We start from the raw sequence: 13,359 nt of genomic DNA, 5'->3' as shown, positions 1-13,359 counted from the left end.
TGTTTGTATGCGCTTTTTTTGTAAGCAGCCTCTTCATTGATCCAGTACACCCTGTAGCAGGGACCTGTGTCTTTTCACTATTACCCTTGAATCACTGTATCTTGCAGATTGTATTGGTAATTGGTTTATGGTTTATGTTATGAATTAAATGATAAAATTAGCATCCTTGTGCAATCCTACTAGATACACGCCCATTGAACTAAGATTTCCAATTTAACAATTGTGTTTTGAGACCTCCAAGGTTTGTGTTAACTCTGTTTAGTGTTACGAGCAGGGACTGGCTTCTGAACTGCCTGATCAAAGCACTGTGGTCTACCAGCTGGATGGCTCAGCCAGGCCACAAACAGCTAGCACATGTGCTGTGGTCTTTTCTCAGCGTTTGCTAATTAGGGGCACATGTCAACCCTGACCTACACAAGAGAACAGATTTTGTACTGTTTCACCATGTGCAACAAGCCATGTGTTCCCTACCTGTCAGAAAGGGCAAAATTTGATTTAAATCACTGGAGAATGTTCATCATCATTTGTATCTATGAAGTAGCTCTATTTCCTTTAAAGCCTTGAGAATGATGGAGAAAAAGGATGATTCAGGATTCATTGCTTCCTCTGATTTAGTAAGATGCCATAACTTGATTCCTTCACTTGATTCTTGGAATTTTATCTCATTTACAGAAAATCAGGTTTATCCCTCATGAAGCTGATGAGTGAATGTGGCCTGTCTGTATTTATTAAACTACAGAAGAAAGCAGACATTCATGCATAGAAATTTATCTAGTATGGTCTTATTCACAGCTGAAGTCCTTTGAAAAATGAAATTTCCACTGTATAGATCATAATGCTTCCAGCCATTTTAGTTTTGTCAACAATTCTAGATCACTTGAAACCAGCCAAGAATTAAATGGGAACAATCGGGAAGTTGCATAAAAACCTTGGAAGAAAATCAAGTTAATTTTGTTCCAAATATTATCTCAAAATCTGAATTCTCTGAATCTCACCTTCCAGTGTGCACAACTTAAATTAATATAGACTTAATATGGTACATAAGAAGGAGATAAAAACATTCCTTTGTGTAGATCACTACATAAATAAGTCTTCCTGTTTCTTCATTAATATTTTCTCTGCATTAGGTCCATAAGGAAAGCAGACTTGACCCTTTTATGCCTCATTTTCCCATCATCCTTTTTGTTATTTAAAGCTCCTGTAATTGTGGTCAAACCACTTCAGTAATTTTTTTACTTTCGGGTTGCATTTTTAGCACTGTTTTTGTGTCTTAATAAATGATCAGAAGGGTGATAGATTGTTTATGCAGTGCAAAGGCACCAGAAGGAGTTCTGGATGTGCCAGCACTGGGGCCACAACGATGCAGCCACAGCGACTCTCTGCACACGCAGGTACCGCCTGTGCTGGTCGCCCAGGAGGAGCACGCTGCTGGTGGGCTTCTGTTGCTTGTGAACCTTTGCTAGATTAGTGTGTTCACGTGGCGTTGCAACTGCCATTAATGTTTTTCAGCGTTGCAAATAGCGCGCAGCATGTTGATAATTTAAATAATATGCTTTCCAAGTGGATCTCAGGTGAGCAAAGATTTCAAGTTCATTTTTTAAAAGCTTCATCTACAGCTTATAACTCAATTCAGTGCACAACTATTGCATTTCCAAATGCAAATGTCACATAGCTGTCTTTTATTTATTTTTTGTAAATATATATGACCTGACCTTAATATTGGTTGTTAGAGCAGGCTCTAAAGTAAAATTAGGGCCTCGCTAAAACTGTGTATCAGGTTTGCTCTTGCCTTCCTTATCTTTCCGTATTCTGACACTGCTGAATTCTGCAGCAGAATTCCTGTAGCCTTTGGTATGAATCTGTTTCTTGTTTGCAAGAAGGTTTTAATGGATCTTCTTTTAATTTGATGCTTTCTTTTGTTTCCAGGTTTGGCAAGAAATCCCGACCTGCGATGTATGATGCAACTCCCATTGCTTATGAAGATTACAGCCCAGACGACAAACCTTTGGTTACACTGATTAAGACAAAAGATTTGTAATCTAGTGTATCTTTTTTTGGATTATTTTTCAAAAGGATGGGCTACTAACCTAATTTAAATATTTTTAAGAAGAAAGCATAAGTAATTTAAACCATTAGATGCTTCAGAATTTTCTGTAGAATATTTAAGAACCAATTTTCTGCAGCTTTTAGTTTGGAAAAATATTTTAAAACAGAATTTGTGAACTTCATTAATTACATTTTAATGTACCTTGGGCTCTATAAACTATAAGCTTATGATAGTGTGTGCTTTTTTTTGGTAGACACTATTACTAAACCCAGATAAGTTTCTTGTGGTCGTTACAGAACAGAAAACAATAATTAATGAGGAGTTCTTTATGACATGTCAGTGCCAGCTTTCTCAGTAGAGGTAGGAAAAATGTGAAGCATAATATGATATATAATATATCCATTAATTAAAAAAGTCTAAAATGTTTGTGTTGTGAAAAAGAAACTAGTAAAAATTATTATTCCTAATCTGAATGAATTAGCTTTTGCCTTATTCCATGCATGGATAGATAATCTTTTCCTCCATTATTTCCTGAAAGTTGCTGAAACATACTCTTGAGTTGATGTTTGACATTTTTGTAATAGTATTCAGGCTCGGCCTTGTATAATAATTAAAGTGCCTCTTGAGGCAAAGTAAGGGCATGATCCTTTAAACATTGAAATCAATGAGAGAACTTCCATTGACTTCAGTGGGCATGGGATTGGACTCTACAATTGGACTGAATCTATATTTTTCTTTAAAGGTTAAAGTTTTTTATATTGTGAGTAAACTAAGCATATGGTTTGAGTTGTTTGTTTCCTAAAAGTTGTTGATGTACGGTATCGTTTCACGAAATATTGTGTATTCCTCATAGTGCTTCTTATTTAGGATAAGTATGGGGGTTTTGTGGCTGTATTTGATTGCTTATGGGCTTCTTAAAATTCTTGCTTATTTGAGAAAATATTGAATAAATGTTATCGAGTGAAGATTGCAGCTGTTTCTTTGGGTTTTTTTTCATTTGAAAGTGCAGTGTTCTCTATAAATTTGAAAGGACATGAGCATATAATGTGCTATAAATAAACTGTGCTGAAATAAGATATTCCAACTTAATTTGAAAAGGAAAAAATGGGCTTTCTTATCAAGGTAATCTCTCAAAAGTGAGACAAATGCAGCACTGGAGTAATGATGCAGTCCTGCAGTCCAGGCCATATGCACCGCAACCAGTTCCTGAGTGGATCTGACTTCAAATCTGGGCACTAAGTTACAGGAAGAGTAAGGTTTTGTCACAGAACAACTTGTTTATGTGAGTAGGCTTGATCTGATTGTGTGTTTCAGAGGCCTGCCACTGAGGAAGCCAAGACTGTGTGGTATAGAGGCAAACTGCTGTAGCTACCTATAGATGCTGCTGCGTGATGGTGTGCTAGGTCCAGTCAGCACTGTTATATTCCAGGCTGATAAGCACTGAAGGGCTAAGCTCTGGTTGACCTCTTAATGTTGGGAAATCTTGGAATTAATCCAAAATCTTCATATTTCACATAAATAACATTTCCAGACAGAAAAAAGATGTCCTCAGGAAAACACAAACTTCCGATCACCCCTGCCTGAGGGCAGACGTTGTCTCAGGCAGTCCTTCCCTTTCCTTGCTACTGCTGACATGTCCAAGCCTCAGATGAGCCTCTAAAGACAAACGTAATTAGGAATTGTAAAGATAAGAAAACTGCCACTGGTTTTACTGTCTGGTTTAGGTGGGCAGAGTGCATCTGGTATATTACTTTTAATTTTGAATTTCATAATTATTACTGCTTCTGGTTACAGTCATAACAATTGAATTATTTTCCACATCTTGCACAATTAGTGCTGACAAGAGGTAGACAAATTATTGTAAATCAAGCTGTGTTGCTAAAAATGTAAATTTTATTGTGAGGTTACATTCTAGTTCATCATTAAAAAAAAAAAGAGTATATGCAGCAGATACGGGCTAGATTTGAAATGCGTAAAGGAAAGCAAATGAAAATATCTTTTAGAAGAAGTGTTACCTGCTGAAGGGAGGCACTGCTCAAAGAGACTCTTACTGTTAGGAACGGCTGGATGGTGAACGTGCAGGTTAGTAACACCATGCTCTGTTTGAATTATGGAAATGCCAAATGCATCTCAGAAATCCAGAATACCTTTCCTGATATCCTGTGTGTGCTGCCACGGGCTTTCAATGACATTGGCCCAAGACAATAATTACTAGTAAATAAAAAATTACTAGATAATTACTAGTAAAAAACCTGTGCGTTTGCATCTGGTGGCTGCCAGACTAGCTTTCTGTGTTGGTACAGTTTGCTGCTGCTGCTTTACTCCAGGTATGGAAACTTTTGTTTATGGTGACTTCCAAGTAACTCCCAGGAATGTTTTAAGAACCCCTTAGAAAGAAGGGCCAGGAAGAAGCTTATACCCTATGCTGTTTTTTTGTAACTTGTGTGGAACAGGGGCAAATACATTGGTGTTATAATTGATTTGTTAGTCAGATAGCAAAGAAATACTCATTCTTCAGAGTTTTTGTCCTTTTCAGTGGCAAAATATTGGTTTATCTTTGAAGATCTACAAATCTATATAAAGCATAGAAATGAGCAACTCTGTTGTTCTAGGGAACATACATATTCATAGTCCATATTTTACAAGAGAGACGTTGCAATGAGCAGCAGCCCTTCTGCATACAAATCGCACCTCTGTAGTGATTCTTGACCATCCTGTATTTCTCTCAAGTGACTGACCTGAAAGATAAGTAATTTGTGAGCAGCTATTTTCCTGTCAGCTTGCAGCCTTTAGCTTCTGTAAATCATCCTGTGCTTCCTATGAATTGTGCTTTGAAAATTACTTTTGCTCCTTCCAATTTATTTTATTGAACTCCGCTGGCATGTTACGCATGCACTATGCCTGTATCCGTGCACTTCTGAGCCATTTGTGAGGCACTGCACCACCTGCCAGATGGAGCAGCCCTCAGACCTGGAGGGAACTAACCCATCCTGAGCGCTGAAGCTGCTAGAACAAGTTGGTTACTGTCATTATATGCCAGATCATGTCTTTCTGAGGATATACATGAATGTGGACAAAGGACACTGGTTATTCCGATCCTTTTCCCAAACTAGAGCGGGTTTGTTCTGCATAGGGAGCAAATATAAATGTATAGCAAATACCACCTTCTGTAAATATACACGTGTTTGTACCCCAGCAATGGGCTAACAGCCTGCAGAGTCTCCAGGCTTCTCATTATCCTCCAGTACTTGTGTGCTCCCCAAGTTTGGCTCTTTTTTCTTCCTCTTCCCTCTGGAAATAGGAGAACATCCCTGAGTGCTTTTTCCCCAGCAGCATGGACACCTGTTCTTGCATGCTTCTTTGGGTGGCGTGAAACGTGCAGTTACAGCTCAGAATTTCGATACATGTGCTAACAGGAAAATGTCATGATTTACATGGATTCTGGATGGAGTCAGTCCCAAATGATGAAGATAGTGACCCTGTTCGTGTGGTTGGGCTAAATGCAGTATGATATAAATACAAGACCCAATGTGCCTGTTGAGCACAACAGCTAGAAAATGCACGTTGACTAAAACCATACAAATTATCCCCATTAAAACCTACAGATGCAACCCTAACTTTAGCTGAGAAAAATTAGACCGTTGCCACAGCCTCAGCCTCTTTTTGCATCTTGTCTCTAGGAGATGCTTTGGGCATTTGCATGCTGCCAGTGTTGGCTCTAGAGATGACATGCAGCCGAACCCTTGGTGAGAAGCCTTGGTCTCCCACCAGGACCAGTTTTCAGTAGCAGACCTTGTACTCAGGAAGAAGCTGGATCTCCATGCTCCCTAACTCTAACATGCTTCATCTTCTTCCAAATACATGGGGAAAAACAGTGGTGTTGAGGGGTGCAGGTAGCTTGTGAAGGAGGCAAGGTTTTCCTGCCAGCGAGGAAGGCAGCGTCCCCATCACGAGGGCTCGTTGTAGTGTGCTGTGTTGCGGTGTGCTGCTCCTTGGGCAAGGGGACCCGGCCTTTCTGCTGCCGGAGAAGGCTGCTGAGTGCAGAACCACCTGTCCGCTTTAGAGATTCATTTTAAACTCCGCTGATGTGTCCCTGTGCCGGGTGTGCAGTGCCAGCCCGGGCCGGGCAGGCGGCAGCAGAGGCGCTGCCATGAACCTGCACTGGGAGCAGGAGGTGGCACTGCTGGAACAGCAGGAGATGGCACTGCGGTTCCCCATGTTGTGGCCGGCAGCCCCTTGGCTCTTGCCCTCCTGCTATTCTGGTGAAGCAGAGGACAAAAGGCCTGGGGACGCGGTCCTGACCTGGCCTGAGGAGCCTGTGGGAACTCTCTTTTTATTCTCAGTCTACTCTGTTTCTGTTAGCAGATTAATCAAATGGACTTGGAAGGAGCCTAACAGCCAGGGACGTAGGCAGAGCTCGGGGGAGGCACGGGTGGTTTATGAGTAGTTGGAAGGAGACCTGAGGCACCCCCTGACATGGTTAACCCTGTGCGTTGTCAGTCCAGGCTGGGTAATGTCCTGCACCAAAGCCACTGGTCTGATTTTGTGGTTATTCCCTCTACTGCAAAGGTAGCCAACTGGTACGCTGGTGTGAGGGAAATGAGAACTGAGAAGAGTTTTAAACTCAGTAAAGTGCATCTTCAAATGGCAGAAGTCTCTATATGCTTAATCCCTTTGAAAACAATAGGAGTTTGAAGAAGATATTTGTGATTGTGGGGGAAAATGTTTTGGTGTCTCCCTGCATCTGAAAATATAAAAAAATCTGACCATAGGTGTACAGCACTACAGCAAACATAGCTTGCTTCATTGAAGTCTCCTGCGGTGAAACTTCAATCACAGCATTGATGTTTTCATCCTATCTCAGCTTCATTTCTGGAGACGGCTTGGTTTTCTCCAGCAGGGCTTTGCTGAGAAATGCCTGAGCAGATATGACATTCCTGAAGACATATAGTTTCTCTTCTGATAACAATAGATCATGGACCTCTTTTTCCTGCTTGAACATAGGAGGCAGATGAAAACTGGTTTAATTCAGGGAAGGGTTTAGTCTCTCAGGCAATTCCCTGCTATGGATAGTTAAAATAATGATGTATTATCAGGACCTAATGAGTCCAGATACATTCCTAACATAAGAAATTGGAGCATCAGGGCAGCCCAGTGTGTGCCCACACCCTCTCTTCAAACCTTTTGGCTATTGCAAGAGATGCACCAGGTTATGGCTTTCAGGCACCTTTTATTTCATAACAAAAAAGTGAGTGTGAGGGATTGTTTGTTTGTTTAAAATATGCCTTATCTCTCAGAGTCTATTACCTGTGTGAAATGCTCTGCACAAGGTTAGAAGTGAGAGAAGGGCAAAGCATTTAGTGAGTGCCAAATGAGATATGGAGCTGATCTGCTCTATCTCCTCTTTGTCAGTTTGTCCTCCATTCCCTGAGACTGGCTGAGTATCCGCCCAAACACTGTAGTTGTGTGGGGTCAGGAGGGATGGCATAAGGCAAATTTGACTCTGAGCCACATCTATGTCCATCTTAAAGGTCTCATCAGGGAGATGTGACTATCTTGAGTCTGAAATCAGAGCAATCAGAATACTGCTGCTACCTGAAATAGCTGGAGATTGTTAGGAAGATGGGCAGGGTACAATGTGCTCTCAGCTCCCACCAGCTCCTTCTCAGTCTGACATGCTGGTCAGTGGAGGGGGCTCGCTCAGAAGTTGTCTTTGTACTTCTGGACTCTTTCCTCTCTGCTTGCGCTAGAGGTGAACTTGTGCAACCTCTCACCCTCTGTGGGATCCAGCATCTGAATCCTTTGTATCCTTTTTCCCCCTCATATTTTGGAAGAGCTCCAATTAGGTGAAGGTGATTCCTTCTGATGGGAAATGGGTTGACCAGTGGAAACAAATAAAACTTCAAAGTGGTTATGCCACATTCAGCCCCATCTGGGCTCAGCTGGCTCCATTCCTTCTACAGTGCAAAACTGATAACAAAAATGACCTCTTTGGAAAAGTCAGATGTCTCTGTTATTATGAATTCCAGTTCAAAATCCTCCTTTTAAGAAGTTTATGATAAGATGATTATTGTAAATAAGCTTCCCCTTTAGCAAAGAATAAATCATCAAATAGGCTTTGTTTGGTGAGATCTTTGGCAAAGGAATGTAAATAAATAAGCTAACTGAATAAACTTCTTTATCTGATGTGCTGAGCAGAAAAAGCAGAAAAGTTAATCATTCAGGAAAATAAGCTGGTCTGCTGTGCTTGCTTCAACAACAGACCAGGAAGATTCTAAGGGAAACAATGTGCTCCAGCTCACTGACCCTGGACTATTTGCTAAAGTCCCACAGACCAGGAGAGATCACGTTTATGAGTCTGGAAGCAATGCTGTCTCCTCAAGGAGATGCCTTTCAGACCAGAGTTTTGATTTGTTTCTTTTCCTGTGGACTGGTCTACTTCCCTTCAGAGGTAGCTCCCTGCAGCAGAACAGAGGTCTCTTATGAAGACAGCTGTGACTTCTCTTCCACCTCCTGGGATTAGCACGCACGCGGACAATATTCTGAATTTGCAGTGTCTTAAACTTCAGACTCTATTGATGTTTCCATATAAGCAAGTTCGTGTGTGTATGCATGTGATCATACATGGATGTCAGTCCACCACTGCTCAAAGAAATGGGAGTGTGACCGTTCTGATCTTCACCACAGTTTTTTATTGACTTATGTGGATTTGAACTAATCTGAAGTTAAGCTGCCTGGAATCTGAGCCTATAAACCAGACACAAGTTGCACAAGTTAACTAAAAATGTGTGTAACTGCTGTGGAAAGAGAAAATAGCCTCATGCAATTGAGATGATTTTTGGCATGTAGCGGCTGCAGTTACGATTAGTCTGTCAGCAGATCACTTAGTTCTCATCTTCAATTATAACTACTTGAGGGGTGATTGTTGCTGAAAGTTATCGCATCATCCTTTGCTTTCTCTCTTTGCTTGTGCTGTATTTTCTGCCTTGCCACTCTAGGGCATTAGCATCTTACCGAGAAACTGAACTGTTGATACCACAGATGAAGACAAGCAAGAAAACCAGATGAAAATTGGTCAATGAAGATTTCTTGGCTGTGAATCACTTTGGCAAGCCAGACCAGGATGAACCTATGACACTCTCTTGACTCATCTATCTCTGTAAGCCTTTGATCAGTTAAATCTCTTCCTCCTCCCTTCCCATAAACGCTTTGGTTGATGAAAGACTGCATCTGGTATTGCATCAGTACAGCAATATCTCTGCATGACATTGCTCAGCCAGGACTGTAGTCTTTAGCACCTAAATGATACATTAGTAGAGGTGGTGGTCTGTAGCCTATGCAAATGCCCTTGTTTATCCTCAAGCCATGGCTTTGTATTGTTTTCTTGTTTCAAAGTCTCAGCATTTCGGCATAGTTGCATTTTTTGCCCCCTTTGGTGTGTTTGACACACAAATATGAAGTCAGGATTGCTTGGAACTCTTCCTGGGAGGAAAGTACCTACAGCTTCTAATAATAACAAAGATAGGACATGGTTATGTCAAAATAACAGCACAAAGTGCTTACAATGACAGTCAGACCACATGGATTTGACCTGTGAATGTATCCACAAGAAAAGAAGCATAGCCTCGCTCCTCAGGCCAGTGGCTTGGGACACTTTCAAAGTTTGAGTAAAAGCCTTTGCAAATGCAGTAGTAGCATTGTGAGCGCTGTCCTATAGCCATAGAGGAAGGAGACCATAAGAGATTCACGGGTTCTCGCCATGAATCTCCTACTGACCATCAGCACAGCCCTTAAATTCACAGGATAATTCAAATAAATTGTAATTGTAAATTCAAATAATTACATGTAATTAAATTCACCTCCTTTGCACTAGGAGAGCTAATGAATGTCTCTGAAATGTTCTGAGATCTTTTCATGAAAGGCTTTTATATGTCCATGATTCTAAAAAAAAATAATTTCCCAAAACTTCCTATTTAGCTAATGACTTACACTGTGTTTTAGTACATAAGAAATTTATGAATCTGTATAAAATCTAAAAAATAAAATCTCAGCCAAGTTGAAAAATATGATAAATTTCTTGTTGAATGGGGAAACAATATTTATGACAGACCTTCACTGCCTACTCTTGTGTACTCTTTTCCTAATGTATCTGCCTTTGGGCAACCAGCAATTTGTGAAAATAGCATCAGGAAGACCGCTTAAAATAGCTGTCCTGTATGATGGCTTAGCATATATTCTTGTATTAAAAGAATTGAAATATAATAGTGTATTTACTAGCAATATGTTTCTGGGAATTATGTCTTATGCCCTCAAGCCTATGAAACCAAGACTTAGAACCTCAGTTCTTACTCCCTTTCATCTGTACATCTGACTATGACAAGCTTGAAGAAAACTCTTTGGTAATGAGGGCCATGAGGGCAATTTCATGCATGATAAAGCTTCATTTACCCCAACCACCTTCCAGGAGGTTGGCTTTAGCTTCTTTTTTTTTGAAAAATAATGGCTCAAGTGTACAGTTTCTCCAGTCTCCTAGAAGTCGGCTTATTTCCTGTGCTATATTGAGACAGAGAGAGCGCATACAACAGGTTCCAGTTCTGATTCTTTCTCTAAGAGGACAGTGCAACATATGGACAGGCTGCAGAGAGCTGGAATCAGTATTAACTTGCTGAAAACTTTGTGTCTGTAGATTCCATTGTGTGGCATTGATATTTATTCTACAGAGCAACCTGTAATTGTTTGACTCACTATATTGCATCTATCATCCGAAGAAGGCAATCAGGCAATAACTGTCAAGATGCAGAATAATTTCTTTCAAAGATTTTGTACCTACGATGTGCTGTCCGTAATGTCTTATTTGTGGTCTTTACGTGACACCAATACCTCCTCTTATTTTAATTTGAACATATATTTCAGTTGTTTTCCCTTTGTATGGCATTTACCAGAATGGTCTGTCTAAACAAAACTGGCAAAACATCATGTAAATAAGAAAGGATCTGCTTTCACGTGTGCCTATTCTGCCATTCAACTTCCATCTTGCCATAAATTTGAAATTGAGATTGTTCTACATATAAAAGATGATGACCAGTGATTTTTATCTCCAGTACTCAGCAGGCTACTTCCTCTCGTTCCCCATGCCCTGTGTTGTCCTGTGTGCGGTAAGGACAAAGCCCAGAGGAGGTTTTTAGAGCGCTGAATTAGGTGCAGAGTTTATCAGTTTACCTCTGTCTTTCACCCATTTCATTTCCACAGAGAGAATATTTTACAATTCCATGGAGATGCCTTAATTCCTGAGAGCTTTGAAGAGTTATTATATTTTAATACATGCAAGATTTAAAATAGAGTAGTAACCTAGGAGTATTGACACACGTTAGGTTGAAATCAAAATGTCTCACAGCTGTGATTTACTTAGTGATATATGTTGCTGAATTTTGAAAGAGTTCATTTGGAATAGCTTATTGAATGGTAAATATGGTGATGCTTTGATGACGTTTTAAAGTTTCATGCAATACACTACAAAATTTCTGTATAAATTGATTAATATTTTCTAATTTTGCTCTTCTCTGCAGGACTCGTGTCTGCAGAGAAACTCAAAATCTCCCAACAAAACCAGTACCCTACCCTGGCAGCAGGGCTGGTGCTACCCATGTGTTTTTCAAGTGCTTTTCAAGAAGCCCTGATTTTGCAGAAACAGCATAGTTATCTTCTCTTTTTCCATGTGGCAGTACCTTTCAAGAAGGGCAGAAATTGTAGGCTGAGAAATAATATCGGACTTCAAATTAACAGTTAAATGTGCTCTTCATTCAAAAGCAACTCAGCCTTGAGATTTCTGAGAATCCATTGTCTCTCTCTCTTTTTCGTTTATGTGTCGTCTCTGATTTACATCCTTCTTCTTCAAACTTCAGTGTCGGGTGATTTACGAGTGCAATTTTCTGTGTAATATTCTGCAGCAATGGTTGGCAAATCCCTTCCCGCAGCATAGGGTTGTATTTTTTTTTGTTACACACCAAAGAGGCACACAACCCTTACAAGACAATGCTTAATAAGCTTTTTGAAAGGAAAAATGCAAATCTCATATGTTACTCATACAAAAACTGCTCTGGCTACGTGGCATTGGCATTTTATGTGAGGAATCCGCCGAGAGCCCCTCTGTCACGAGTCGCTCTGTTTAACTGATCTCTTGCTTTTAGCTTGAAACAAGTTCCCACACGGCGCTGAGCAAAGCATGTGAGTCCAGCTGCATTGCTGTACTGGGGGCTGCTCATGCTGAAATTTAAGCATGAGCTTAATGAAAGACTTTTGAGGTTTGTTAATTTTCTGTTATGTGTTTTTGCCTTCTCTAGGGCTGAAGACATTTTACATCTTTATAGAGTTCTTTTTTGAGTTGCAAAACTTGGTAAAATCTTGTGTGAAATGTTGATGGCATCAACCTTATACCTTCCGTGAGGGCTCTGCATTCACTCTTGTTCCCAAAAATTTAGAAGTGACTTGAGTCCCACTAAATTATTGTGCATGAGAGGGTGATTCTTGGGCTTCTCCGCATGAGCTGTAAATCTGTATTTACAATCTCTATGGGTATTTGCCAGCAAATCAGTTCACATCCACCCAGCAGCACATATGTTAAAAAACTTCCTGATAATCGGTGCAGTGCCCAGGGTATGGACCAAGAAGGCAGCCCTCCCCAACCCACTTACCCATCTGTCTTTTCTTAGACAGGACTTGGGTGCATTGGAGCATGGTTCCCTCCCCAAACTCTGCTCTGTTTCCTGTCTCACGCATTTTATAGTCTAGAACCACTGCAGAGCAGGGACTATGTGGCCCTTGTCCTACAATGCTTTTGGGTTTCCGCCCCTTTATGTGCTTTGACATACTCAGACATTAGTGTTTTATCGGCACCAGTTGTTGGTTGTGGAGGACAGTGAGTGTGTTAAACGAATGACACTGGTACTGTTACCCATCCCGTTACACCCTCTGCTGTGAACATCTCAGCAGTGTAACGTGAAAATTAGCTAGTCTAGAGCTGTGAAAGAACCTTTGTATGCACAGGCATTTCCAGGAGAATTTGGGTTGTTGTAACAGTGGCTCTTTACATCCCTGTGCTCAAGTGAGGGAAGCAGAAACAGCTCCCAGATTGCCACACAGCTGACCAGTCTCCTTATGCCTATGAATAACTAGTGAGTACATGTCACTGAAATAGGAAGTGTGGTTTCTAGTGAACTTCCTATTTTCACAGATAAACTTGAGTAGTTGGAAATTGTGAAATCTAGATGATAGATTGCCAAACATTTTTCTTGCTATAGTGATGCTCTGCAAAC

General features: G+C 40.6%; 1 protein-coding gene across 1 annotated transcript in view; it reads left to right on the top strand.

Annotated features, from left to right (window-relative positions):
* DNER (delta/notch like EGF repeat containing) overlaps window positions 1–3,016 on the top strand; it is a 136,578-nt gene extending 133,562 nt beyond the window's left edge. The window contains exon 13 of the mRNA XM_075761076.1: window positions 1,927–3,016. Coding sequence (XP_075617191.1) covers window positions 1,927–2,038 — 112 coding nt within the window. The 3' untranslated portion in view covers window positions 2,039–3,016. The remainder of the gene's footprint in view (window positions 1–1,926) is intronic.
* Window positions 3,017–13,359: the final 10,343 nt, after the last annotated feature.

Source organism: Balearica regulorum, chromosome 9 (assembly GCF_011004875.1).
Source record: "Balearica regulorum gibbericeps isolate bBalReg1 chromosome 9, bBalReg1.pri, whole genome shotgun sequence".
Classification (NCBI taxonomy): Eukaryota; Metazoa; Chordata; class Aves; order Gruiformes; family Gruidae; genus Balearica; species Balearica regulorum.
Note: the sequence above shows the minus strand (reverse complement) of the source record. Positions and strands in the feature narration are given on the sequence as shown.